This window comes from Eriocheir sinensis, chromosome 28 (genome assembly GCF_024679095.1).
Source record: "Eriocheir sinensis breed Jianghai 21 chromosome 28, ASM2467909v1, whole genome shotgun sequence".
NCBI lineage: Eukaryota > Metazoa > Arthropoda > Malacostraca > Decapoda > Varunidae > Eriocheir > Eriocheir sinensis.
Window position 1 is genome coordinate 14,245,191 of NC_066536.1, and position 26,472 is coordinate 14,271,662.

At 46.1% G+C, this 26,472-nt stretch overlaps 1 protein-coding gene across 7 annotated transcripts in view; it reads left to right on the top strand.

Annotated features, from left to right (window-relative positions):
- Nucleotides 1-26,472, top strand: part of LOC127004604 (outer dense fiber protein 3-like) — a 55,138-nt gene that overhangs the window by 25,399 nt on the left and 3,267 nt on the right. The window contains exons 2-10 of one of the 7 annotated variants that reach the window (XM_050872596.1): nt 4,670-4,778; nt 18,108-18,236; nt 18,568-18,747; nt 19,179-19,438; nt 20,364-20,570; nt 22,434-22,640; nt 23,702-23,908; nt 25,274-25,489; nt 26,347-26,472. The exon at nt 26,347-26,472 is cut by the window's right edge and continues 3,267 nt beyond it. In XM_050872596.1, the coding sequence (XP_050728553.1) occupies nt 4,670-4,778; nt 18,108-18,236; nt 18,568-18,747; nt 19,179-19,438; nt 20,364-20,570; nt 22,434-22,640; nt 23,702-23,908; nt 25,274-25,489; nt 26,347-26,424 (1,593 nt within the window). In that variant the 3' untranslated portion in view covers nt 26,425-26,472. The remainder of the gene's footprint in view (nt 1-4,669; nt 4,779-18,107; nt 18,237-18,567; nt 18,748-19,178; nt 19,439-20,363; nt 20,571-22,433; nt 22,641-23,701; nt 23,909-25,273; nt 25,490-26,346) is intronic. The other 6 variants (XM_050872602.1, XM_050872601.1, XM_050872597.1 and 3 more) reach the window with 6 other exon arrangements.

Consider the following 26,472-nt stretch of genomic DNA (forward strand, 5'->3'; position numbering starts at 1 on the left):
TGGGTCGCGGAGGACGGGAGAGGGAAAGGGAGGAGGAGGAGGGGAGGGGTCAAAATCACTTACTACTCCTGCTGCTCCGCTCTGAAACAATGTAGATATCAATGTATTTTTATTTTTTGTATTTCCTTTCACCCACTTTCTTTATTTTTTCCATATTTCCTTTTTGAATATAACTTTGAATCTTCAGAAACCAAATATAAGCTTAAAATTACTGGAATAAATCAGCTTTTGCACTCTTTTACCTTTACTCAATCCTTTTCCTTGTCTTTTAATATCTATCTGAGCCTTCTTTAGTATAGCTTGGCCTGTCATTGTTATTTACCTCGTCTAGCTTTGTGTAACGTGGCTCCTTTGCTTTCCATCGTCCGTGAGTCTTAGTTCATAACAAAAGGAGATGTATGGATGTTACAAGTCATATCCATACTGCTGTCACCTCGCTTCCTTCTTGATTAACTTACCTCCTCTCGCCTCCTCTCCTCTCCTCTTCTCTCTTCTCCTCTCCTCTGCTCTCCTCTCCCCACCTTTCCCCTCCTTTCCTCTCGTTTTCCTCCTTATCCCCTCTTTTTTTTTACAACAAAGGAGACAGCTCAAGGGCACAAAAAAAGGAAACAATAATAATAAAAAAAGCACGCTACTCACTGCTCCTAAAAAGAATCCAAGGTGGCCGAGAGTGGGGTCAATTTTGCTGTCCTCTCCTCTCTCTTCCTTTCTCCTTCTTTCCCCTCCTCTCTTCCTTTCCTCTTCTCTCCCCTCCCTCCTCTCTCCTCCTTTTCCATACACTCCTCTCCTTTCTTCTCCTCACCCCTCGCCTCCACTCCCCTCCCTCCTCTCCCCTCGCCTCCTCTCCCGTCTCCTCTACTTTCGCCTCACTACCAAGAGTCCGTCGGAATCCAAGAGGGTCGATGATGAGTGAGAGAGGCTCCTGAACCCTCTACGAGTGTACCGGGTCTCGTCCGTTCACTGCCCCCGTGACGCAGCGCTTTATAACAGTCATACAATTAGTCACCATTACACTGCTTTAAAAGGCGTTGAATCCCCTCTGTTTCTCCATAAATGTTCCCTTTCGTGGCCGGTTTTTTATATAGACGCCGCAAACCAAATAATTAAGGGCTTCGGCATGTTTTGTAAGGTTTTGGAATCCCTATATTTTCTCCGTTTTGGCTTGCGTAGAATCTGAACACGAATAAATTGATTTGGCATGCTTTAAAAGTCGTTGGAATCCTTTTATGTCTCTGTAGTTGCTCCGTTTTAACTTGCGTTGAATCTGTACGTGAATAAACAAACAACCATGGCGTTGGAATTCCCTTTTCGTCTCTACATTTTCTCTGTTTTTGAATTGCGTTGAATCTGTGGCACTCGTTCGAATCCCACTAACTTGCTTTATTTAACTTGCCTTAGCCCACTAACTTGTTTTTATTTATTGTTTTTGAGTCGTTTGTGTTTCTTTTGAGGTTTGTCAAGAGCTGAGGGCATCCAGAAAACTCTCCAGACTTCAAGGAGTGAGGGAAAGGAAGAGGAACGGAGGGAGAAGGAGGAGGAGGAGGAGAGGAGAGAGGCGGAGGGAGGGGAGAAAAGAGGTTGTGAGGTTGACATAAGAGGGAGGAGCTGCGAAGAGTGAAAGTCATGGGGGGGGGGGGGTGGCGGTTATAGCGTGCGGGGCACCCCCTGGTCAGCGTGACGACTTGTGTAATCGATACTACCTTTCTGCCCCCTCCCTCCACCCCCTCACATCACCCCCCCCCCCCCGCCCCCCGTGTTCCGCCCATTCCCTAATGTTCCCGCTGCCCCCGCCACCCACTGCCCGCCTCACGCATTCCTCCACTGCCTCCTCCACCCCCTCCTCCACCCCCTCTCTCCCTCCCTCCTTTCCCTTTCGTTACTCCTTTCTCTCGTAATATTTTCTTCCCTCCTATCCTGCTTTGCCTCCACTTTCTTCTACTCCTCCTCCTCCTGATGATACTTTTTTTTCTTCTTCCTTTCCCAATACTTTCTTTCCTCCTCTCCTGTTTCTTTTCTTCTTCCTTTCTTTCCTTCTATCCTGTTTTCTCCTTTCTTTCTAATACTTTCTTTCCTTCTGTCCTGTTTCTTTTCTTCTTCCTTTCTTTCCTTCTGTCCTGTTTTCTCCTTTCTTTTCTAATACTTTCTTTCTATCCTGTTTTCTCCTTTCTTTTCTAATACTTTCTCTCCTTCTATCCTGTTTTCTTTTCTCCCTTTTCTGTTACTTTCTTTTCTTCTGTTCTGCTTTACCTCCTCCTCCTCCTCATCATCATCATCATCTTCATTTATTTCTTCCCCCTCCTCCTCCTCCTCCTCCTCCTCCTCCTCCTCCTCCCGAAATTCATATCTGCAAGGAATAGAAGATGCTCCCTTATTTTCGCTAAATCCCGGTTATTTGTATATTCTGGGAGTTCTAAATTTAGCCGCGCCGCGCATCAGGACTCCTTTGTGCGTGTTTTCTGGGGACTCGGGCAACAATGCGGCGCTTATTGAAGATTCCTCGGCGTGTGTGTGTCGGTGAAGTAGGTTTGGAAATGAGATTAGTTTTGATAAGAGATTGGAACGTGGTGTTCTTTTTTTACATGAAGGGTGGCAGCTGAAGGGCAACAGCAACAGAACAGACAGACAGAACAGAACAACAACAACAACAACAGAATCAGACAGACAGAATAGAACAACAACAACAACAACAGAACAGACAGCAACAGAAAAAGCCCTCTAGACGTTGCCCCGATTAATGGAAAAAGATTGAGTGGCTGGAAGAGAGGTCAATATCGGAAGAGGTGTCTTGATACTCTCCTCTTGAAATTCACGCGCGCTTTATTTTGTTTTCAGGCGCCAAAAGTGGGGTTCAGTTCTAAGTCTTACATTGATTCCTGCTTCGAGACACAACAAACACCTGACCGATTTAATTTCAAGGGAACACATTTAACACAGATTTGTAGTTATTTATTTATTTTTACAGTACAGGAAGCAGCTCAAAGGCAAATACCAAAACAGAAAGTAAGCCCGCTATAAGGAATGAATGTGTTTAGAGTTTAGACGTAGGTTAGGCAGATTCGTAGACAGGCCGGACAAACTATAACTGATGGGTTTCCGCGCGCGCTCTCCTGCAGACCTTTTTTATTACTCAAGTGCAGCACTAATACGGCGCGGTGCGTTCTGAGAATCTGCAAGAAAGACCAACAATTTCTTATCAGCCTTACAATCGGCCGAGGGAAACGTTTTAGGCCAGTTCCACGAGAGGGATGATGGAGATGGACGTGTTCTGGGAAGCGGGAGGGAAGGTGGGTGGGTCCAAGAGGGTAAGGTGGGTGGGTCCAAGGGTGGGTCATCGCTGCCCTGAATGCTTAATCTACCCAGCGCCAGGCAAACGTAACACACTGCTGGCCGCCTCCTGTGTCTGTGTGTGTGTGGTGTGGGTGTGTGTGGTGGGGGGGTGGGGGGAGATGTGATGTGTAGCAGTGGGGTAGGTTGAGTGTGTGGGTGTGGGTGTGGGGGCGGGGGAGGGAGGTTGTTGCTGCCTCCGGGGTCTGTTTGTTTGCTATTATCCGTCCCCCCTCCCCCTCCCGCTCCCCACACCTCCACAGCCACACAGCATTAAGCAAGCGTTCGTAAGCTGTAATATGAGAGATTTACAAATGGATCCGTGTCACCTGCATCAACTTCAATCGCGTGCATGAAGTTTTGTCGCCTCCATGAAGGGCAGTTGAGTGGCAGGTCCCGTGTTCGTCTTTCATTACTTGATTAATTAATTCCTTTCTTTATTGTCTTGTCTAGCGACTTACTTAACTATCTACTTAATTATCTACTAACCTGCCTGCCTACCTGTTTACCTGCTTGCCTGCCTACTTACTATCTCTAAATTTATCTATTATTTTACATATTTAACTGTCTATATATATTTTATCTTATTATTTGCACTTGACCATGAGTGTGAAAGTTGTATTGAATCCCGTATTCTCAGACGCTTTCGGCTTTGAACAAATATTTACAAAGGTCACAAACGAGATTAGTCGAATTCTCAAACTATCTATGAAAATACCCACAACAACCTTCACGAAATCCCTATGAAATGTGAGTGTGTGTGAACCACGAAATGATTGAGAATGTAGGCTTTATGAGAGTCAGGTGTATCATCTTGTAATTCTCTTTTGGCTGCCAGCTGTCTTGTCGCACTCATCCACGTGGTGTCAAGAGTAGAGAACAACATTTATGATCCTAATGTACGGTTGACAGCACTCTTATCCACGTGCTAAGAGGGTAGAAATACTTTTATGATCCTAAGTTACAGCTGTCAACACTTTCATCCCGTGCTGCCAAGAGAACTGGAACACTTTTACGATCTTAATTCACGGTTGTCAACACTCTTATCCACGTGTTTTCAAGAGAATGGAAACACGTATGATCTTAATTCATGGTTGTCAGTACTCTTATCCACGTGCTGTCAAGGGAACAGCAGCACTTTTATGATCCTAATTTATGGCTGGCAGAACAGAACCACTTTTTATCCAAACTTACAATTGGTAGCACTCTCCTTGTGGTGTGCAGAGAAGAAAAACACCTTCATTATCCCATTGCACGGTTGGTATCATTGTTGTTTACGTGTTGTCAAGAGAATACAAGTTTTTTTTTTATGTTGCTAATAAGACTTTTTTTCTCCCCTGCGCAGATGGGAGGCCAATCCAACGGCAACTGGACCCCCACCAAGCGGCGCGGACCCATCGCGGCCGAGTTCTCGAGCCCCGGCCCGGCAGCCATCGCCCTCAAGTCCTCCATCGGTGAGTTGTGTTGCTTGGGTTGCTGTGTTGCGGTCCGTCACTCCGTCAGCCTCGCCTACAGTGCTCCCCCCCTTCACCCACCCCTCCCCCCGTTCCTGTTGGTCACTCCCACCGTTCCTTCATTATCACACTTTTATCCCTCTCAGGTCACTCATTTCCTCATTATTTACTCCCATCATACCTTTATTATCACATTCTTTTTTCCCCATCACAAACTACTCCGTTCCCCCATTAGCTACTCCATTTATCCCATTATTAACATACTTTTTATCCCGTCTCAGGCCACTCCGTCCTCGCTATTTACTTCGTTATCATACTTCCTTCGTAGCTTGTTTTAGTCAACCCCCATCATTTGTACAGACTCCCTCCCCATCACACTACCCTCATTTACCACCATTGCTCCCTTCCATCGCATTGCACCCAACCCCATCACTCCCTTTCCATCACACTCCACTCCAACCTCCATCTCTTACCTCCATCATCGTCCCATCACACTGCACTCACCCCCATTCGCTGCCTTCATCACTCCCTCCCATCCCTTGCACACACTCCCAATAACCTTCTCCTCCTCGCCGTCGCACTCCTTTCCGTCCTCATTAGATATTACCGTCACTTTCTCGTCACCGCACTCTCCCTCGCTCACGCCCTTGCCCCTCCCGTATGCGGCGTCCCCAAGGGCTGGACGGTAACAGGGTCAGTCCGCGTCAAGGCTTGGCAGGGCAGGTGACAGTTGTTGAGTGGACATGGCGAGTGGTCTGTGTCTTGGCTCAGGTCTTCTCAGGTTCTTCCTCTGTTCCTTCTCCTGTTTCTTTTTCTGCTCCTTCGTTGTTTCTTCCTCCTCTCTCTCCCATTCCCTGTTTTTCTCCTCCATCGCTCTACTTCCTCCTCCCCTCCAGTTTTCTTCTACATTTTCCTCCTCTCACCTCTCTTCATCCTACCATTGGCTTCCTCCCCATCTTCCTCACCCATTCCCTCCACTTCCCCTTCACTTCCGGCGCCATATGACCCTGCAGTTGTGGCGCCAAGAACAGAACGCCCCAATAATCATCATCATCATCCCCTTCACTTCCCACTTTCTTCCCCTTTACACACTACGTTTTCTCTTCTAACCCTTCCAACCCGATACCATGTAGGGATAGGAGCCAAGTTGAGGGACCCGACTACATAGGCCTTGAACCCGGCGCCCCTGGAGAGTGGGTGCGTGGGTGAGTCACAAGAGGCGCGCTGCTGGGGGTGACGATGGGGGAAACGAGGTCACGGGTCTTGCGATCAGCTGTGTCCATTCCCTTATACGTGGTTGGCTACTTCTTATGTTGACTTTCTTCTGTTTTGTGATGGTGTTGGGATGTAGCTTAAGCCCACATTAAGAACATAAGAACGTAAGGAGTCTGCAAGAGGCCGATAGCTTTGGACTCGGGATTGACAGAGTAATGCACTGAACCTTATCTTATCTTATAGTACTTTCTTATTATGACTTTCTGTTTTGTGATAATGTGGGACGTATCTTTTAAAGTCCATGCATTGAGCCTTATCTTACCTTACTTTCTTATCGCACACTATCTTACTGCTGTACCCGACTGTCTTGCTATCTTGAAACTATATTCTAAAGGATGATGTATTTGAGAGGCAGTTTCGATACATCTTACTTTTCTTTCTTATCACACTATCTTTTTATTTTACTCTACTATCTTACTATCTTACTTTTCTTTCTTATCACACTATCTTTTTATTTTACTCTACTATCTTACTATCTTAAAGAGCAAACTATTTTGAAGGATATAATTAAGAGGCAGTTTCGATATATCTTAATTTTCTTATCACACGCTATCTTACTGTTTTACCATTCCATCTGACTATCTTAGAGCGTAAACTATTTTGAAGGATGTATTTGAAAGACAGTTCTTATGTTCTTATGTTCTTATTTTACTTTTTCTTAACACTATCTTCTTACTTTACTAACGTACTATCTTAGAGCGTAAATTATTCTGAAGGATGTATTTGAGAGGCAGTTCTTATGTTCTTATGTTTTTATCTTACTTTTTCTTAACACAGACTATCTTTTTACTCTACTAGCTTACTATCTTAGAGCGTAAACTACTCTAAATGATGTAGTTGACAAGCACTTTCGATACTTTGTCCTTCCATACTGACTGATTAACGGAACATGACATACATATTCCCACACAAACATAGGAACATGATGAACCTTGTAGCATAGGAACATGAGGGGATTGCAAGAGGCCAGTTTACCTTCCCTGTACCTGGCAGCTTCCGTAGAGCCATCGCCATCACCATATGTTCCCCTCATCCATGATTCATTTAACCTTTCCGTGGATGAGTCAGCCGCACTTGCACTCACCCCATAACATATTTTAACTGTATTATTTCTTCTCGTTTCTCTATTCTTATGTTGATGATTGTTTGTATATATATTTTCTTATTTGTTTGTCTAATTACTTACCTACGTATTTACCTACCTGCTTATGTTTACCTGTTTCCCTGCCTACCTACTGTCTCCAAATCTTTCTATTATTTTATTTTTCTGTCTATATATTTATCTGATTATTGACTTGTCTTTATCTATCTATCTACTTATCTGTCTATGTTTGCTTTCTATTTCCCTGAGTTTGGCAGTAAGAAGAGACAGGTGTTTGTAGGTGTGACGCACAGGTGGTCAGTCTTGCAATCTGTAGGCTCAACTTACCTGTGTATAGACCTGGCTGGCTGGCCGGGAGGGAGGGGAGGGGAGGAGGAAGAGGGGAGAGAGAGGGGGAGGAGGGTTAGGTCAGCCGTGCCGTCCGTCAGCTAGTCAGTTAATCAGTCTCTCGGTAAGGTGGATAGAGAACGGTGCTGAGGATGAAACGGGAGATAGATAGATAGATAGATAGATAAAGATAGATATTTTTTTTACAGTAGGGGAAGCAGCTTAAGGAAGAAAAAAAAAAACAATGAAGAGAAAAAAAACGCTAATCACTGCCCCCATAATATAGATAGATAGATGAATAGATGGATCGATAAATAGATAGATGGATGGAAAGAGAGTGATTTAAACTACAAGAAAACAAGAAATAAAGAGAAATGACTAACAGATGGTTACAGAAATTCATCTTATCACTCCCCCTCACCCCTCCCACCCGTCACAGAAGATCATAAGTTTAATGGTAGACGACGAAAAAATAAGAAAATAACTGAACATAACACTGCGAAAAGATAAGAAAGGACTTGATAATAAATAATATGCCTCCTCATGTAACACAGCCTGAGGGAGTCATACCAAATATTTACCTGTGTTGCGATAATGATGATAATGATGACGATGATGGTGATGATAATGATGATGATTAGGAGGAGGAGGAGGAGGTCTTCTTGTTATACACGCTCACGAAGTAGACAGACAGACAGACAGACAGGTGGTGGTGGTGTCACTGAGCATAAACACACACACACACACACACACACACACACACACACACACACACACACACACACACCTATAATTGTTCTTTCAACAGCCATGACGCAGCTTACAGGTGAAAAAGAGGTGTGTGAGAGGGGAGGGAGGCAGGTAGAGGGGACAGGTAGGTAGGTAGCAGTGTGAAGCAGGTACATGCACAGGTAACCAACGGAGGGGAATGTGAGAGAGAGAGAGAGAGAGAGAGAGAGAGAGAGAGAGAGAGAGAGAGAGAGAGAGAGAGAAGGTCAAGATCTGCACTGCCTCAGTAATTTTAGAAGTAGAAAAACTTACACGTAGTAATCGGCAAAGTTTATCAAGGATACAGAGAAAGAGAAAGATGGACGGAGAGAGGAAAAAGGAAGATAGATAGAAGGGAACTGAATTAAAACTTTGATATCCTCTTTTACTTCTTCTCCTTTTCCTAATTATCTACTCTACTTCACTCTACTACTCTAATCTACTTCCTTATTTTCCTACCATTTTTTTTTTCTATTTCTCCTTACTCCTTCTTTGTGCCTTTCCTGAGTGCTTTCCAGTGAGGATAGGAGGAGGAGGAGAGGGAAGAGAACTGTACTCTACCCCACTCTACTCCTCTTATCTACTTCTTTACTTCCCTACCTATTTCTCTACGTGTCCTTCCTTCTCTGTACCCTTATTCAGAGCTTTCCAATGAGAGGAGGAGGAGGAGGAGGAGAGGGCAGGAAGAGATGGGAGGGCAGGGGGTAGTAGAAGGGCCCTTGATCTCTGTCCCTTCGCCAAAGAGCTAACGAAACTCACCGAGGAAAGGATTCAAGGTCGGGGGCGGGGGCAGCGAGAGCGAGAGCAAGGCAGTGATATCATTGGGAACGCCACGACCAACTTTGGCTCGAAGCGGAGGAGCGGGAGAAAGTAAGAGGAGGTGATGCTGGTGGCAGATGTTCGGAGGATGACGCAGAGGATGACGCAGAGGAGGGGGGAGAAGGAGAGACGAATGCCAAGAGGGAAGAACAAGACGAGGAAAAGAAATAGGAGGAGGAACAGGGATGGTGAGAAGGGTAAGAAAGAAAATGGAATGAAGAGATGACGCAGAGGAAGGGGGAGAAGGAGGGACGAATGCCAAGAGGGAAGAATGAGACGAGGAAAAGAAATAGGAGGAGGAAGAGGGATGGTGAGAAGGGAAAGAAAGAAAATGGAATGAAGAGATGACGTAGAGGAGGGGAGGAGAGGAGAGGGGAAAAGAGAAGGGAAGTGGGACAAATAGGAAGGGAAAAAAAGAGACGAGAAAAAGAAAAAGTAGAAGTAGGAGGAGGAGGAGGAGGAGGAGGGATGCTGAGAAATGTAAGAAAGAAAATGGATTGAAGAGATGACACAGAGGATGGGAGAGGAGGAGAGGGGAAGGGACAAATAGGAAAGGAAAAAAAAGGCAAGGAAAAGAAGAAGTAGGAGGAGGAAGAGGGATGCTGAGAAGGGGGAGGGGAGAGGAGGAGAGGGGAAAAGAGGAGATGAGAGAAGGGAAGAGAGGAGAGGGGACGAGACAATTAGGAAGGGGTAAAGAAAGACAAGGAAAAGAAGTAGGAGGAGGAGGTGGGATGCTGAGAAAGATAAGAGAGAAAATGGAATGAAGAGGAGAGGCGGAGGTAAAGGTAAACAGAGGAAAGGAATGAAAGGGAAGGAAGGAAAAAGGTCAAAGGAGAGTCGAAGAACAACGGGCAAGAAGAAGAAGAGGAGGAGGAGGTTAGGGTTCAGAAGAAGGATAGGGAGAGAGAGGAAAGGGAAGAAAGATGTATGATAGATGTTGAAAAGTAAGGAAGAGAAGGAAGAAGGAGAGAGAAGGCTGTGAAGGAAGAGAAAGGGGAGGAAACCGATGGAAGGAAGGAACATAGGAATAGGAGAAACGATTTTGTGAAAGAAGTTGTAGGGGAAGGAATGGATGGAATGGACGAAGCAAAACTATGATAAAAAAGGAAGGAGAAGGGAAGGGAGGAAACCATTGGAAGGAAGGAAGGAAGACAGGACTGGAAGAAGCGAGAGGAAAAGGGAAGGAATAAAACAGACGAAGCAAGACAAAAAAAAAAACCGGAGGAAGGAGAGGAAAAGGGAAGGAAACCAATGGAAGGAAGGAAGGAAGACAGGACTGGAAGAAGCGAGAGGAAAGGGGAAGGAATAGAACAGACGAAACAAGACAAAAAAAATCGGAAGAAGGAGAAGAAAAGGGAAGGAAACCAACGACAGAAAGGAACACAGGAATGAAAGAAGCGATTTTGTGAAAGAAGATGAAATGGAAAAAAAAAATAGAGAAATGGACGAAAGGAAGCTGTGGGGGAAGAAAAGGGGGAAAGAATGGGAGAAAACTAAAGAAAGGAATGAGCACAGGACTGAAAGAAGAGAAATTGGTGAAGGAAGGGGAATGGAAGGAAGGGAATGGACAAAGCTAGAAAGAAGAGGAAGGGGAAGGAAGTGGAAGGGGAGGGAAGGGGAAGGGGGGGGAGGCGATCATTAGGACAGAGAAAGTAGGCCCCTCAGCACTAGCAACAGCATCATCAGCATCATCAGCATCACCATCACCATCACTATCATCATCAGCCACTAAAACTCGTTCGGCCAGTCGTCAACCCGCGGCCGTGAGGTGCGAGGAAAAGGCGGGTCAAGGTTCCTCCTCCTCCTCCTCCTCCTCCTCCTCTTCATCTGTTCCTCCTCCTGATCCTTCTCTTCCTCTTTTCCTATCCTGTTCCTATTCCTTTCTCTTTTCCTTTTTTTTCCTCCTCTTTCTCTCCAAGCCATGTTCCTCCACTATTCTTCCTCTTCCTCTTCTTCTTCCTCTCCTCCTCTTCTCCTATTACCTCGCAGCCTCCGGTCTTCCTTCTCTATTTTTCCTCCTCCTCCTCCGTCACTTTCCTTCCTTCATTCCTTTTTTTCCTTCCTTTTTTCCTTCATTCTTTGTTTTTCTTTGTCTCTTTCCCTCCTCCCTTCCTTCTTTCCTTCCTCCTTTTCTCCTTTCTATTTATCTACCCACAAAATAACACCACGTTGCATTATTTTCTACATTAATTTCTCCTCCTGTTTTTGTTTCTCTTAATTCATCTCCAAACTTTCTCTGTTGCATTTTTCTTCACTTCCATGTCTCCTCTCTGTGTAGTTTTGATGTGTCTCCTTGGCTTTCCATTTTGCGATGAAACACACACACACACACACACACACACACACACACACACACACACACGCACACGCACACGCACACACACACACACACACATTCTCTCTCTCTCTCTCTCTCTCTCTCTCTCTCTCTCTCTCTCTCTCTCTCTCTCTCTCTCTCTCTCTCTCTCTCTCTCTCTCTCTGTTGTTTTTATTGTTGTAGTTGTGGAACAGAAGGTAGAGGAGGAGGAGGAGGAGGAGGAGGAGGAGGAGGAAAAGGAGAAAGCTGAGGACGAGGACAAAAATAAAAAGAAAATGTCGAATATTGTTGATAAGCAAAATGATGATGATGATGGTGGTGGTGGTGGTGGTGGTGGCAATGTGTAGTGTAGGAGAAGGAGGAGAAGGAAGAGGAAGAGGAAGAGGAGGAGGAAAATTGACACGTGGAGAGAATCCGAATTACTGCATCCACACGATCAGTCAGAACCAGGAATTTGTTAATGGTGTCTTGAGGCTTGGCCAAGGGGGGGAGAGGGAGGGGGAGGAGGGGGAAACCAGACAAAGAGAGAGGCAGATTGATAGACAGACAGACAGAGGCGGATAGATTGATATAGACAGACATGGATAAGGGCTTCACGTCTGGCCTATGCAACACACACACACACACACACACACACACTCACCAGATGGGGGAGAGAATGCATGACGTCACAATCCACCACCTCTTACCTTACCTAACCACCACCTGCTCCTTCTCGCTCCTTGTTTCTCTCCTACCAACGGGATGACATTTCAGGGCGCGGCTGTTCCATCATCTTGCTCCGTGCACCGATGATCTCCCGGCCGGTATACTGCTCTAACGCCCCTTCTTCCTTCCTTCCTTCCTTCCTTCTGTTGTCACCTGTCCCTTCTCTTTGTCTGACCTGTGACCAAATGTGGCGGTGAGTCGGTGTCGTGGGGTTGAAATATTTCCCGTTTTGGTTGTTTCTCGCCAAGGCTTTCCGGGAACTTTCTCAATCAAGCAATCCACATAGACGGTCGGTCGGTCCTTTCCTCTCACCTCCCCGCCTAGTAGTGATGATGCACAGTAGGAGTGAGGGGAAGAATAATGATGTGGTGTGGTCTAGGAAGATGACGGGGAGGATAAAAAAAGAATCGAGGACAAAGGAAATGGTGATTGGATAAGTGTGTTACGTTATTGCAGTGTTTCGTGGTGACTGGCTTTTTATCATTCTAGGAACAGGAGGAGGAGGACTAGGAAAATACTATTAGAGAGAGGAGGAAAAGCAGAATGAGAAGGATGAAGAGGAGGAAGAGAACGGTGACGAAGACGAGGAATGAAAGTAGGAAAATGTAGGAGAAAAAAGTAAAAATAACAGAGGAAGAAAGGGAAGTAGAAGAGGATTTGGAGGAGAAGGAGAAAAAGGAAGATGAAAAGGAGTGTATATAAAAGGAGAAGAAGAAAAAGAGGAAAGAGAAGTAGAAGAGGAGTCAGAGGAGGAAGAAGATGAAGAGGCGTGTAGGAGTAGAAGAAGAGGAAAGAGAACTAGAGGTGGAGTTGGAGGAGGAGAAGGAGGAGGACGACGACTAAGAGAAGTGTACGCAGAGAAGGAAAATGCTACCGAACACCTGATAGTCCGTTCGCCCGAAGAGGAGGAAAAAAGACTGTTGAATGCGTGGAATGTTTGCTCGTCGCTGCTGCTGGTGGTGCCGGGCGTGGAGGAGGAGGGACAAGAGAGGCTGCGGCTGACGGAGTGATGTGATGTAAGACAGAGCACAGACCGCGGCACAGACCTGCGGGTAACCTGATCGCCGTAACGCCCTCCCAGGCCTGTAGATGGCGCGCCAGACATGCTTGAGGGCGGGAATGCTTCGTGCTATTAGTGAAGTATTTGCTGCATTGCTCTCGTTCTTCTTGCTTTCGTTACCAGCCGCGTGAGTGAGAGATGGTATGGCTTTCAGATGAGTATGTGACGAATTTTTGCAAAGAGTGAAAATAAGACAGACGAAGATGAAAGATTTGATTTTTTTGATGTGTCTTTCTGTCTGTCTGTCTGTTGGTTTGTCTGTCTAGCTCCAGTCCCAACATTGTAACTCTTTAGCAGCGTTTTCACCAAAGACTTGTCCGCGTTAAGAGATAAATACTAATAAATTGAAGTTGTATGCAAATAATGGGAAGTTACGACACACAAGCTGCCTCCGTGCCCAAGAGAGAACGAGATAAATGAACGTGTGGGGTTAAGAGAAAAAGAAAAAAAAAGATGATGATGAAAAAGAAGAAGAAAAAGAAGATGAAAAAGAAGAGGAAGGAAAAAATAAAGAAGAAGAAATATATGGAAAAGAAGAAAAAATAGATTAAAAGAAGAAAAAAGCGATGAAAAAGAAGAAAATATGGAAATGAAGCCGAAGAGAAAAATTAAAGAAAAGAAAGAAAGAAAGAAAAAGAAGAAATGCGAAAGAAGAAGAGGAAGAAGCAGAAATCGTCTCCTGTTAGCGTGCCGAGAGCAATTCGAAAGCAAATGTCAAGGCAAAGACTGTTTTTACATGAGGGCCAAAAACATAATACTTCTCAAAGGTGTCTCGCGTGTCGGAGTGTAGGCTAAATACGTATCGGTGTGGGAGAGAGACAAAGGCTATGTATGCTTGTCTGTTATCCTCGGTAGGGGCAGCAGACGGCGAAGGGGAGGAGTACGAGGAGAAGGAGGAGGAAAAAGGAAGATGAAGGGAACGGAAAGAAGGAAATAACAGAGGGAGGAGAAGGTGGAGGAGGAGAATTATCAAGGAGAAGCATAGGCGAAGAGGAGGAAGAGGAGGAGAAATAGGAAAAACGAAAACGATGGAGGGAAAGGAAAGAAGGAAGCTGAAGGAGGAGGAGAAAGAAACGTAGGAGGAAGAACAGGAGGAGAATAATAATCAAGCAGAATAAACAAGAAGAATAGAGAAGGAAGAGGAGGAGGAAAAGGAAAAGATGAAGGGAACGGAGAGAAGGAAGCTGCAGAAAAAGGAGGAGGAGGAAAATAAGCAAGAAGTAGAATAGAGAAGAAAGAGGAGGAGGAAAAAAGGAAACAGATGAAGAGAACGGAGAGAAGGAAGCTGCAGGAGGAGTAGGAGGAGGAGGAGTGAGATCCGTGCTATTGAGTCGTGGCGCGCGGCAGGCCATCAGGCACCTCACTAATGTTGCCTTGACATAAATGCTTATCGGACACGCCTGTTGCGGCCACAAGCACCCCCGGGTTTCCTTCCTCGCCCTCTTTGGAGCGGCCCGCAGCTGTGGGGCCGCCCAACATCACACCTGTGGAGAGTGATGATGCTGGTGGTGATGATGAGGGTGGTGGTGGTGGTGATAGTAATGATAATGTGATAAAGTAGGAGAGGAGGATGGTGATAATAGTGGTGGTGATGATGGTAGAGGTGATGATGAGGGTGTTAAAAGGGTGTTTGTGATGCTGAAGATAATGAAGATAAGGAGGAGGAGGATAATGATTGTGGTGGTGGTTACAATGATGATGAGGATGGTGGTATAGTAAAAATGATGATGTCGATGATAATGATAAATAAAGAACACAAAGAAAACCATGAATGACTACCAAGAGATACGCAAACCCTGTCATTACTTTCCCCAGTCATTATATTTTCACGGCTCGCTTTCCTTATAGTATACCCAACGAAGACAACCAGCGACGCGTCCTGTACCCAATATATCATCCTCCATATCCTGGGTACGTGTGTTAGGCTAAGTTAGGACAGGTAGGAGACTGAGATGGGACACGAGAAAGGATGTTATGCATGTAGTACTGTGATGAATGGTACTACTGACGAAGGTGGTGGTGGTGGTGGTGGTAGTGGTAGTTTTGGTAAAGGTTGTGGTTACGGTGGTAGTGATCAAGGTAGTGGTGGTGATGGTAGTGGTAGTGGTGGTAGGGGTGATAGTGATGATGATAGTGTTTAAGTTTGTGGTGGTGGTGATGGTAGTGGTAGTGGTGGTAAAGGTTGTGGTTGTGGTGGTAGTGATCGAGGTGGTGGTGTTAAAGATTGTGGTGGTGGCGGTGGTGGTAGTGGTAGTGGTAGGGGTGATGGTGGTGATGATAGTGTTTAAGTGTGTGGTGGCGGTGATGAGAGTGGTGGTAAAGGTTGTGATGGTGGTGGGCCGAGAAAGCTTATGACGTCACGAGGTCCCTGAGCCGCTCGCGAGACCCTTGATGCTGTGACTCACCCTCTCCAGCTCGCCTCGCCTCGCCTGTACACCTGTTTCCTATTTCCCCTGTATGTCCGTCCCCTGGTGCCCCGAGCCTCCCGCCAGCCCCATGCACGCACCGCCCACACCTTAACCCTCCCGGAAAGGCATGGAACAGATAAGAGAGGCACACAGAGGCTGGTAAATGGGCAAAGAGGATAACTCGGTAGTGTGTTCAGCTGCAGCAGGGTTTCACGGGGTCAGGACGCCACACGAGCCTACTGTTACTGTATATCTCACTCTCACTTTTAGCTCCTATGCTTGAAAAGGTGTCCAAGAGGTCTTTAAAGGTCCTGTCTGCTCCCCGGTGTGTGCGTGGAGGTGCAGGAAGGAGAAGAGAGAAGGGAGGAGGTGCAGGAGGGAAGGGAGGAGGTATAAAGGGAAGCTTGAACTCTTAAACAAACGAAGACAAAAAAGACGAGCATTTAGCCGACGACTTGTCCGCGTGGGCGAGGTTAGGTATGCCGTCAGAGAGAGAGAGAGAGAGAGAGAGAGAGAGAGAGAGAGAGAGAGAGAGATGAATGGGGCCAGAGATATAACGTACCCGGCTTCTCTCTGTCCCTCACACACCACTATACACACAACCTGCAGCCAGACTCATACAAAGCCACACCTCTCGACAGCGATTACTCTTATGCACGCACTCCTTTGCAATATAGTAGTAGTAGTAGTAGTAGTAGTAGAGGGTTAACAAGAGGAGGAATGACTGTTTTGTTTATTGTTAGTGTGGTGGTGATGGTGGTGGTGCTGCGGACAATACTGGTTCGTGTCCCCGCTGTTTTTGTGGTGGTGGCGGTGGTGGTGGTTGTGGTGGTGGTGTGGGTAGAAGTCCAAGGGCAGATAAGAGAGAACACCTTCACCATCATCATCACTTGCTCTTCCTCAACGCCTACTACTGGTACCGCTACTACTACTACTACTACTACTACGACATCTGCTTATCACCTCCTCTTCTTTTTCATACTCCCCTCCCTCCTCCTTTTTTACCATAATTTTTCCCACTACGTAGTAATAGTAGTAATAGTAGTAGTAGTAGTAGTAGTAGTAGTAGTAGTAGTAGTAGTAGTAGTAAAAAACAGCTTTTTAATACGTATACAAAAACTAAAAGAAAACAGGATGCGGTTAGGTGAAGAAAAAATAATAGTTACGTCATTGTTAAAAGTCGCATGAGGAAAAAAAAATGATGTAAGGATGATGTAAATGCCCGTTTCCACCGCCAGGCTTAAAAAGAGGTGTGACTGGCCAGAGTGAGCTCATACATATACATAAAACACCCTGCTTACAACATACGGCACTTGCGATGACGTTGACAAGCGACGAATGGAACTGTCCTAGTCACCCCTACTAAAACTGAGGACGTGCTTTGTTTGTTGACTGGCACTTCTAAAACTCATGCATGTGTTTATTTATGTGTGTGTGTGTGTGTGTGTGTGTGTGTGTGTCATTGCCGATTAGTTAACATTGTGACATTCCATCCGCTTTCCGTCCCAGTGAGACAGAATTATGTGCGTGTGTGTGTGTGTGTGTGCAGGGGCGGAGTCCAGGGGAGGAACCAAACAAACACAGGGACGTGGGAGGTGGGGTGTCAACCTTTGGAGCTACACACACACACACACACACACACACACACACACACACACACACACACACTATCTTACTATCACACTAACACTCAGCACGTTTGTATCTTTCGCGTTTTTTTCTAACTTTAAATAGATAAGAAAAAGGAATGACATAAGAAAACATTGTAATTGTGAGTGTTTAGAATTCACCTGTATGCGATCTTGTCACCTGCGCGCGCGCGTGTGTGTGTATGACCTTTGCGCCGCCGCCTGACTCTGACCTTTGGCTGAGTGACGTCACGCCCGCCTGAGGTCACGCGTGTCACGGGGTCAACACGACAAAGACTCACGCTTCCTCCGCTTTCCTTGGAGGTGACGAAGATGAGCGCAGACGCAGAGTGACGGGGACATGACGCCGTCTCCTTGCGCCGTGTTGTAACTGATTAATGGAGGGAAAGGGACTGTTGACTCTAGACTCTACTTTCATGTTATTTAGGGACGGGCATTTTTTTTTTTCGTATGTCTCCATCCGGAATTGACCGTCTCTTTTTAGCCTCTCTTTTTGTCCCCTCTTTTTACTTTATTATACGGGAGCAATGAATAGCGGGCTCTTTTTTTAATGTTTTGCCGTGGAGCTGCTTCCTCTGCTGTAAAAGAAAAATGTGTGCCAGAGATCATATTACTCCTGACATCACTTGTTTTTGTCTGGATAATGTGATGGACATTTAAAAAGAGAATGACGTTTATGTTTATTGAGAGAGCAAACAAAACCTCCTCGTCCTTCTCATCCATCTTAAGCACTACCATCATCATAGCTTTTTACGTACATTTGATTTAATATTGACAGAACACCAAAGATTATTTATTCCCAAAGAAACACCGCGTCACGCCTGTGTTTCCTGTGTTAGGGGTTGTTGTCCTCCTGAGATGATTGCACGGCGCCTCATTGCATGCTTGTGTTTCAGGGACCGGCGGTGCTGCAGTGTCGCGCCACCGAGCCCCCGCCTTCACCATGGCCAGCCGGCACGAGATGAAGCTGGACAAGGCGGGACCCGGGCCAGGCCAGTACAACGTGACGGGGCTGTCCAACAAAGGTTAGTTAATTCCGTGGGAACGGAGTGAATGTTACAGTCCCTCTTGATGCTGCCAGTCTACGGGATATGAATTATTTCCCGCCACAAACCCAAGGGCCTACAACAATATCAAGCGCCTGACATCTAATGAAAAACTAGAGATAGAAATAATAATGAAAAACCACCTTGTTTTATGTTTACCGTCTTTTTTTATGTGTGTGTGTGTGTGTGTGTGTGTGTGTGTGTGTGTGTGTGTGTGTGTGTGTGTGTGTGTGTGTGTGTGTGTATCTGTCTGTCTGAGTGTGCGTGCGCGTGTGTGTACAAGCGATGACCTTCCTCTCCGGTCCGTCAGCAGGCAAGGACGAACCCGTGGCGGCCTCCATGCACATCCGGCCCAAGGACCCCAAGATGTACGTCACGCCCGCGCCCTGCGACTACTCCCCCGACAAGGCTGAGGCCAAGGTGGTGGAGTCCTCGCCCTGCTTCTCCTTCGGCATCAAGGTGGAGAACGGCCGAGCCTCCGACGCCCCTGGTAAGTCGAACAACCCCTTAACAACCTTGTTCGTAATGCCAGACGCCTTTGACTCTCACAACAAATCTTTCCGAGGTCCACAAAGGAGATTACTCGGGTTCTCAGGAGTGTTTTAGAGGTTTATGGTCCAGAAGCCTTGTCAAACTATCATTAGCCTCATAAAACTACCCATGGAAGTACCCACAACAACCTCCTGATAGACTCTTGGTAGCTTTCCACGCCCCATGACTTCCCTGATCATTGTCTTTGCCTCCATGGAGACCTCATGATATATAGCTTACCCACCGCCACTCTGTCAATACCCTCCTCTTAGACAGTGATGGTTTTAGGCACTCTATGACAGCCCTTGGTTTATTTGATGGCTTGCAGTGCTTTATAATGCCTCCAGCAAGTCTTGGCCTATAGTGTTAATATCGCCCGTCCCTCCGCAGCCCCCAACAGTTACAACATCCCCTCGCTGCTGGGGTCGACGAAGGAAGGCTCCAAGCACTCCGCGCCCAGCTTCACCATGTCAGCGAGGGCGCGGGAGGAGGAGGACAAGATGAAGGTTCCCGGTCCTGGCAGCTACAACGAGGCCATGGTGGACAAGTACAAGACCATCAAGAGCCCGAGCTTCAGCATGGGCCAGCGCACCACCATTCCCTCTGACCACACCATGAAGCCCGGCCCAGGTGCCCACTGCCCCGAGAAGGTAGGTCACAGCCAGGTCACGGCGAGGTCAGGATCAAGGAATAACAACTTCTTCACCCACGTCGTTCCTCTTCCTCCTCCTTGTCATCGGTGTTGTCGCCACGTTGGACAATCTACCAACACGTCTTTTAGTTTTTGTCTCGTCCTGTTCTCTGCTTGTTTCTGTTCCCCTCACTATATATCTGCCAGTTTATGTTTATCTCACGTTCTCTGTTCCTATCCCCTGTCTCTGTCTCTGTCTTTCTAGTGATGTTTAAGGGGCGTATAACTTCGACTTCATTCACTTTTCGGCGGTCCTTATTTATTAGCTCCTATATTTCCCCTTTTGCTCCTCTTCAGCCTTCTCTTCCCTCTCTTCATCTGAGTTTCCTATAATAACATCATCTCGCTCCTCGTCACCACTACCACCACCACCACCACCACCATTGGATTCCCGCGTCCAGGTAGGGTTGCGTCAGTCGGTCCGCCAGCACTCCAGCCTCTCGGTCAGCAAGGGGCGTGGCATCAGGTGCGTCCCTCGCCTCACCTCACGCATGTGCTCTGGCTAACGCAGCAAGCCACCAGCAGCGAGTCACTAATAGGCCCTCCAGCAAGCCGCGTAAAGCATGTTATAAGGCTGTTGTGATTGGTGTTTACTATGCTGTCTTTCTTTTGTTATTAATATCACCATTACTTTTTTCTTCAGTGCTGATTTTTATGTGTTCGTTTTGGTTGCACTTCTCATTAGGATTTGAGTATTGTTTCTTTATTATTAGCTGTTATGCATTACCAAACCATCACTTGATACACACACAAAAAAAAAAAATCACCCACAACCACACACTCACACACACCCATCCATACCCACACCCACACCCCTCCCACGCATCACCTCGCACCCCCCGCCCCTCACCCATACATGACCAACCCTCCAACACTCCCACCAGTACAACGACCATGGGCCAGCTTTCACCATGGCCCCGAGGCTGGAAGACGGCGGGGACAAGATGAAGGTGCCTGGCCCTGGCGCATACGAGGCTGGCGACCTGAACATGTGCCGAGAGAAGCTCCCCGCCTTCACCATGGCCCCCAGGACCACCCTCCCCGGAGATAACACCCCGAGGCCCGCCCCTAATGCCTATGCTCCCGAAAAGGTGGGTGCTAAAGGAGGGGTTCCATGGGGGAGAACCTCATGAAAACCCGAATACGTGAATTATAAGTCAAGATACAAGAACTCCGGCCACTTCATCAAAACTAACTAACTAATGGGGAGCATGCGCCCAGGGGACGCGTCGCTTCACTCACTCGCCGCCTAAACTCCTAACGGTCTTCCCGAGCAAGCTCCCACGCAGCTGCCCTGTCCATCTCAAGTCCTTCCCGAGAGGATCTGCATGGCGACTTGCCCCAGCCATGAGTTACGTGGGCGTCCCCTTGGTCTCCTCTACTCAGGGTTGTCTCGAACGGAAACAACCCTGTGAGCAGGATCTATGTCTGGGAGGCGTATCACGTGCCCATGTAGCCGGAGTTGGTGTTCACGATCTAAGCTGGTAACAGGCCTCGATTCAGTTTCACGGAGTCGTCGCTGGTTCGTCACGAAGTCATTCCAGCAATACCCCGTGATCCTGCGAAGGCACCTGGTACCAAAGACATCGACACGCCTCTCCAAGTCACTGTTCAGTGTCCTTGTCTCACAGCCATACAGTACGACAGGTAGCACGAGCGACTTAGAGATTCGAATCTTTGTCCGCCCGCATAAATATCGACTGCGCCATATACTCGTATTGAGCGAGTCCAAAACACCGTGGCTACAACAAGAGCTGGAAGAAAAATGGAATAGTACTAACAATGACGGCACCTTAAAGCAGAATTTAGACACTCAAGTCAATTAGAATTTAGACCAGCACATGAACTCCATAATCAGAATGAAGCAGAAAAAAAAAAAACTTAAATGGTAGCAATATCAGATACCAGCGTCCCACTAACAGCTACGTCAACCTCACTAACAAGACGCTCACCCCTGACCAAGAGGACCTGCTCACCATGGGCCTCACCTGCCACATTCTGTGCAGACCAAGCAAAGTCTAGAAACGAATTGGATGCGAAATGCTTCTAAACAACAAGCCGATAGGAGCAGGCCCACTGGCAAGCCTCGTATAAGGCATGTTGTAGTGGACTGTTGTGATTGGTGTTTATTTGCTGATGTGGTTATTATCATTTTATTATTATTATTATTATTATTATTATTATTATTATTATTATTATTATTATTATTATTATTATTATTATTATTATTATTATTAGTCATTACTTATATTTGCATTACTTATTGATTTTTAATTGTTTGTTGCTGTTTCTGTTTTTATTGTGATTATTTTTAGTATTGTTTAATTATTATTATTATTATTATTATTATTATTATTATTATTATTATTATTATTATTATTATTATTGTTATTATTATTAGCTATTTTGTTCTTGCTTTAGATGCATTAGCACACTATCACTTATCTCTCTCTCACACACACACACACACACACACACACACACACACACACACACACACACACACACACACACACACACACACACACACACACACACACACACACACACCGCTCCGTAGCTCAATCGGTTAGAGCGCTGCACTGCCAGGCTTCATGGCCTGCCAGGCTGCGATTCGAGCCCCGCTCAGGCCGGAATCTTTCCGCTGACAAGGAATGGTTACTGTTCCCCCTTGAGCAAGGAGGATGGGGTGTGTGGTGTGTGAGGTCCTGGCAGTACCCATAGATCGACTATAATGAGCACGAGCTGCTCTTGTCAGGAGGGTACTTGCTGGCGCTTGCAAGTCCGACTCGTGATCAGGCCGTGGTGAATTACACACACACACACACACACACACACACACACACACACACACACACACACACACACACACACACACAAGCACCTCCCACGCATCACCCCGCCCCTCCCTGCCCCTCACCCATACATGACCGGCCCTCCAACACTTCCACCAGTACCACGACTCCGGCCCATGCTTCACCATGGCTCAGAGGCTGGATGACGGCGGGGACAAGATGAAGGTGCCTGGCCCTGGCGCATACGAGGCTGGCGACCTGGACATGTGCCGAGAGAAGCTCCCCGCCTTCACCATGGCCCCCAGGACCAACCTCCCCGGAGACAAAACCCCGAGGCCCGCCCCCAACGCCTATGCTCCCGAAAAGGTGGGTGCGGAAGGAGGGATTTCGGTATGGGAACCCGAATGCGTGAATTAAAAGAAAAGATACAAGAACCCTGGCCTTCACAATAAGAGCTGGAAGAAAATGGAGTAGTACTAACCTTGGCGGCCCTAAACGGAGAATTTAGACACTCCATTAACTGAAAATTTAAACCGGCACATGAACTCCATTACCAGAAAGAAGCAGAAAATAACTGATTAACTTAAACGGCGGCAATATCAGATACCCGCGTCCTATTAACAAGACCTCACCTCACTAACAAGATGCTCACCCTTACCAAGAAGACTATCTCAGCATGGGCCTCAACTGCCGCGTACTGTCAAGACCAAGAAAATTCCAAAACAAACCGAATGCGAAACACTTTTAGACACAGTAGTAGTCAAGCAAGCCTCGTAAAGCATGTTGTTGTGGGCTGTTGTGATTAGTGTTTATTTTGATGATATTATTATTATTATTATTATTATTATTATTATTATTATTATTATTATTATTATTATTATTATTATTATTATTATTATTATTATTATTATTATTATTATTATTTGTCATTACTTTTATTTGCATTGCTGTTTGATTTTTAGTGGTTTGTTTTTGTTGCTGTGATTGTTTTTTTTAATTTATTGTTTCATTGTTATTGTCTTTATTAATGTTGTTCCTGTTATTATTTTCATAGACTGTGTTGTTATTGCTATTATTGTCATTATTATTATTTTGTTCTTGCTTTAGATATATTAGCACCATCACACACACACACACACACACACACACACACACACACACACACAACAACAACACCCCCTTCCCACACACTCACACACACACACACCAACACCCCCCTCCCACACACACACACACACACACACACACACACACACACACACACACACACAAACACCCCCCTCGCACACACACACACACACACACACACACACACACACACACACACACACACACACATACACATGCACTAGCCCACCTCCCACGCATCACCCCGCACCTCTTCGCCCCTCACCCATGCATGACCGGCCCTCCAACACTCCCACCAGTACCACGACCCAGGCCCATGCTTCACCATGGCTCAGAGGTTGGATGATGGCGGGGACAAGATGAAGGTGCCTGGCCCTGGCGCATACGAGGCTGGCGACCTGGACAAGTGCCGAGAGAAGCTCCCCGCCTTCACCATGGCACCCAGGACCACCCTCCCCGGAGACAACACCCCGAAGCCCGCCCCGAATGCCTATGCTCCTGAAAAGGTGGGTGCTGAAGGAGGGATTTCAAGGGGGACTAAAGAAGAGAAAGATAGGAGTCGGTGGGTGTATATGAGTAGCCTGAGGGAGGGGAAGGGTGAAAGATAAACAATGTAAAGAAAAGGTGGATGTTGAAAGAGACTTAAAGGGAGACAGGGGAAGAGGAGAGCGTAGATAACGGGGTGTAAGGAGAAGGCTGAATGAAGGGAACGAAGCAAGATGAGACATGTAAAGGAGGAAAAGAGAGGAAGATAGTGGTCTAAGGATAGTTAAGCAAGGGAAGGCTGAGGGAGGAAGAGGAAAGTGTAGATGGATATGTAAAGAGAAGGCTGAGGAAGGGAAACGGTGCACGATTAGCGATGTGAAGAAGGGAAGAGGGAGGAAAATAGTGAGTGGTCTGTGTATGATATCAGGTGAGGGAAGGCTGAGGAAGGAAGGAAGGAAAGAAGGATCGGTGGGTTTAAAGGGGACGTATAAGGGAGGGTAGGTGTGGTAGATAAACTTTAAAAAAAAAACAGGAAAGAGAAGAAGGAAGGAAGAAGGAACGTATCCCTTAGGAGAAATATGTGAAGAAGAAAGCTGAAGGAGAAAGGAGGCAGTATGTAGAATGAGATTGAAAGAGGAAGAAACTAGGGAGGAAGACTGTAGTATTAAGGAAGAAAGAGAAAGGATTAAGGGTGGTAGCTAGCCAGGTGTATTATGACGATTAGGAAAGTGTGGGATTCCTAGACAGGTAAATCCAGGTATACATCATAATCAGGTAAGATGTACAGCCTCCCATTCACAGGTTTAACTCTGCTGTGTATTGTTTTAAGATAATTTGGATTGTTCATTATTGGTTTGATCTGTTTGTTTATTTTTACTGGTAATTATTTATTATTTTAGGCTTGCTTGCTTTACTATTTAATTCTTTAAAACAAAAATGCTTCACTACTCTAAGATTAAAAACTGCTTGCTCTTGTAAATGATAAAAAAAAACAATTACTAGTACTCACCATGCATCGAGAGAGAGAGAGAGAGAGAGAGAGAGAGAGAGAGAGAGAGAGAGAGAGAGAGAGAGAGAGAGAGAGAGAGAGAGAGAGAGAGAGAGAGAGAAACAACAAAAAACAATAACAACAGCAATACTCGCCACACATACGAGACAAAAACAAGAAAAGAAAAAAAAAGAATAAAAACAAAGCAAGCCATCCCAAAACAAAACAATAAAGAAAACGCAACACTTGAAAACAACAACAACAACGCCAGAACCAACCTAACAAACCCACAACCACAACCAAAAACAACTCCACTCACGTATGTTGGTTGACTGTCCGCTCGATGATGATGATGATGATGATGATTCCGCCGCTACAACGGTGACGCCGACAACAGTACGCGCCGTCTGGTCCTAAGTTCACCATGGCTCCGAGACCACACGAAGAGACGGACAAGATGAAGGTGCCGGGCCCGGGGACGTACGAAGCGGGGAACCTGGACAAGAGCCGCGTCAGCCAGCCAGCGTTCACCATGGCTCCCAAAACCACCCTGCCCACCGACAAAACCGTAAAGCCCGCCCCGAACGCCTACTCTCCCGACATGGCTGAGTCGGTGAGTGAGTTCGAGAGAGAGAGAGAGAGAGAGAGAGAGAGAGAGAGAGAGAGAGAGAGAGAGAGAGAGAGAGAGAGAGAGAGAGAGAGTATGTATGTGTGCCAGTAACTCCGCTGTATATATTAAAAAAAGAATAACAAGTGCCAGTTATCTACGAGCTACAAAAGGTAGGTAAATGTGCGGCTTGCCTCCTCTACGGCCTGCCTGTGATGGTGATGGTGGTGGTGATGATGGTGGTGATGAAGGTGGTGATGAGTACTAGGTTGCAAGGTTTGTTTTGGTTTGTTTCTTCAGTGATAATATGCCGTTTCGATTCGACTGGGAATAACGTTTGTTTTTTCTTCTTCTTCTCCTCTTGTATATATATATATTTTTCTTATTCACTGGGGACCATTGATTAATTCTTTCAGCATGACGTTGTATTTGTGTGAATATGTAATCTCTGGTGCTCTGTTAATATTAAATCATTTGTAAATATTTCTGATGATATGGTAATGCTTGTGACGGATGACATGTATAAAGCATAAAATATAAAGCAATATGGCATTAAAATAATCATACGGTCATGCGCACCAGATATGTTTTTTTTTTTTTTTTTAAGATTTGATGCTCATGCTTTTTGCAATATCACTAACTTCTTTTTTTCCCTTCTACAGTTTCACAATAAAGCAAATAAAGCAATAAGGCAATAAATAAATAAATAAAAATAAACAAATGAAGTCATCCACAACAGATGGATTTTATTTTTCAGATTTGGAGTCCATGTTTATTGCAATGTTTCTAATTTTTCCTTTCTTTTCCTTTTTTTTTCCTTCCTGCTTTTTCCGTTCTCGCCCGCCCCCCTCCCCCACCCTCAGTCGGAGATCCAGACCACCCCACACTTCAGCTTCGGCATCAAGCACTCGCAGTACCTGGGGAAGCTTCGTGACCAGTAATAAGCCCGCCCTGACCACCCCGGCCCAACCCAGCCCTCTCGAACATCG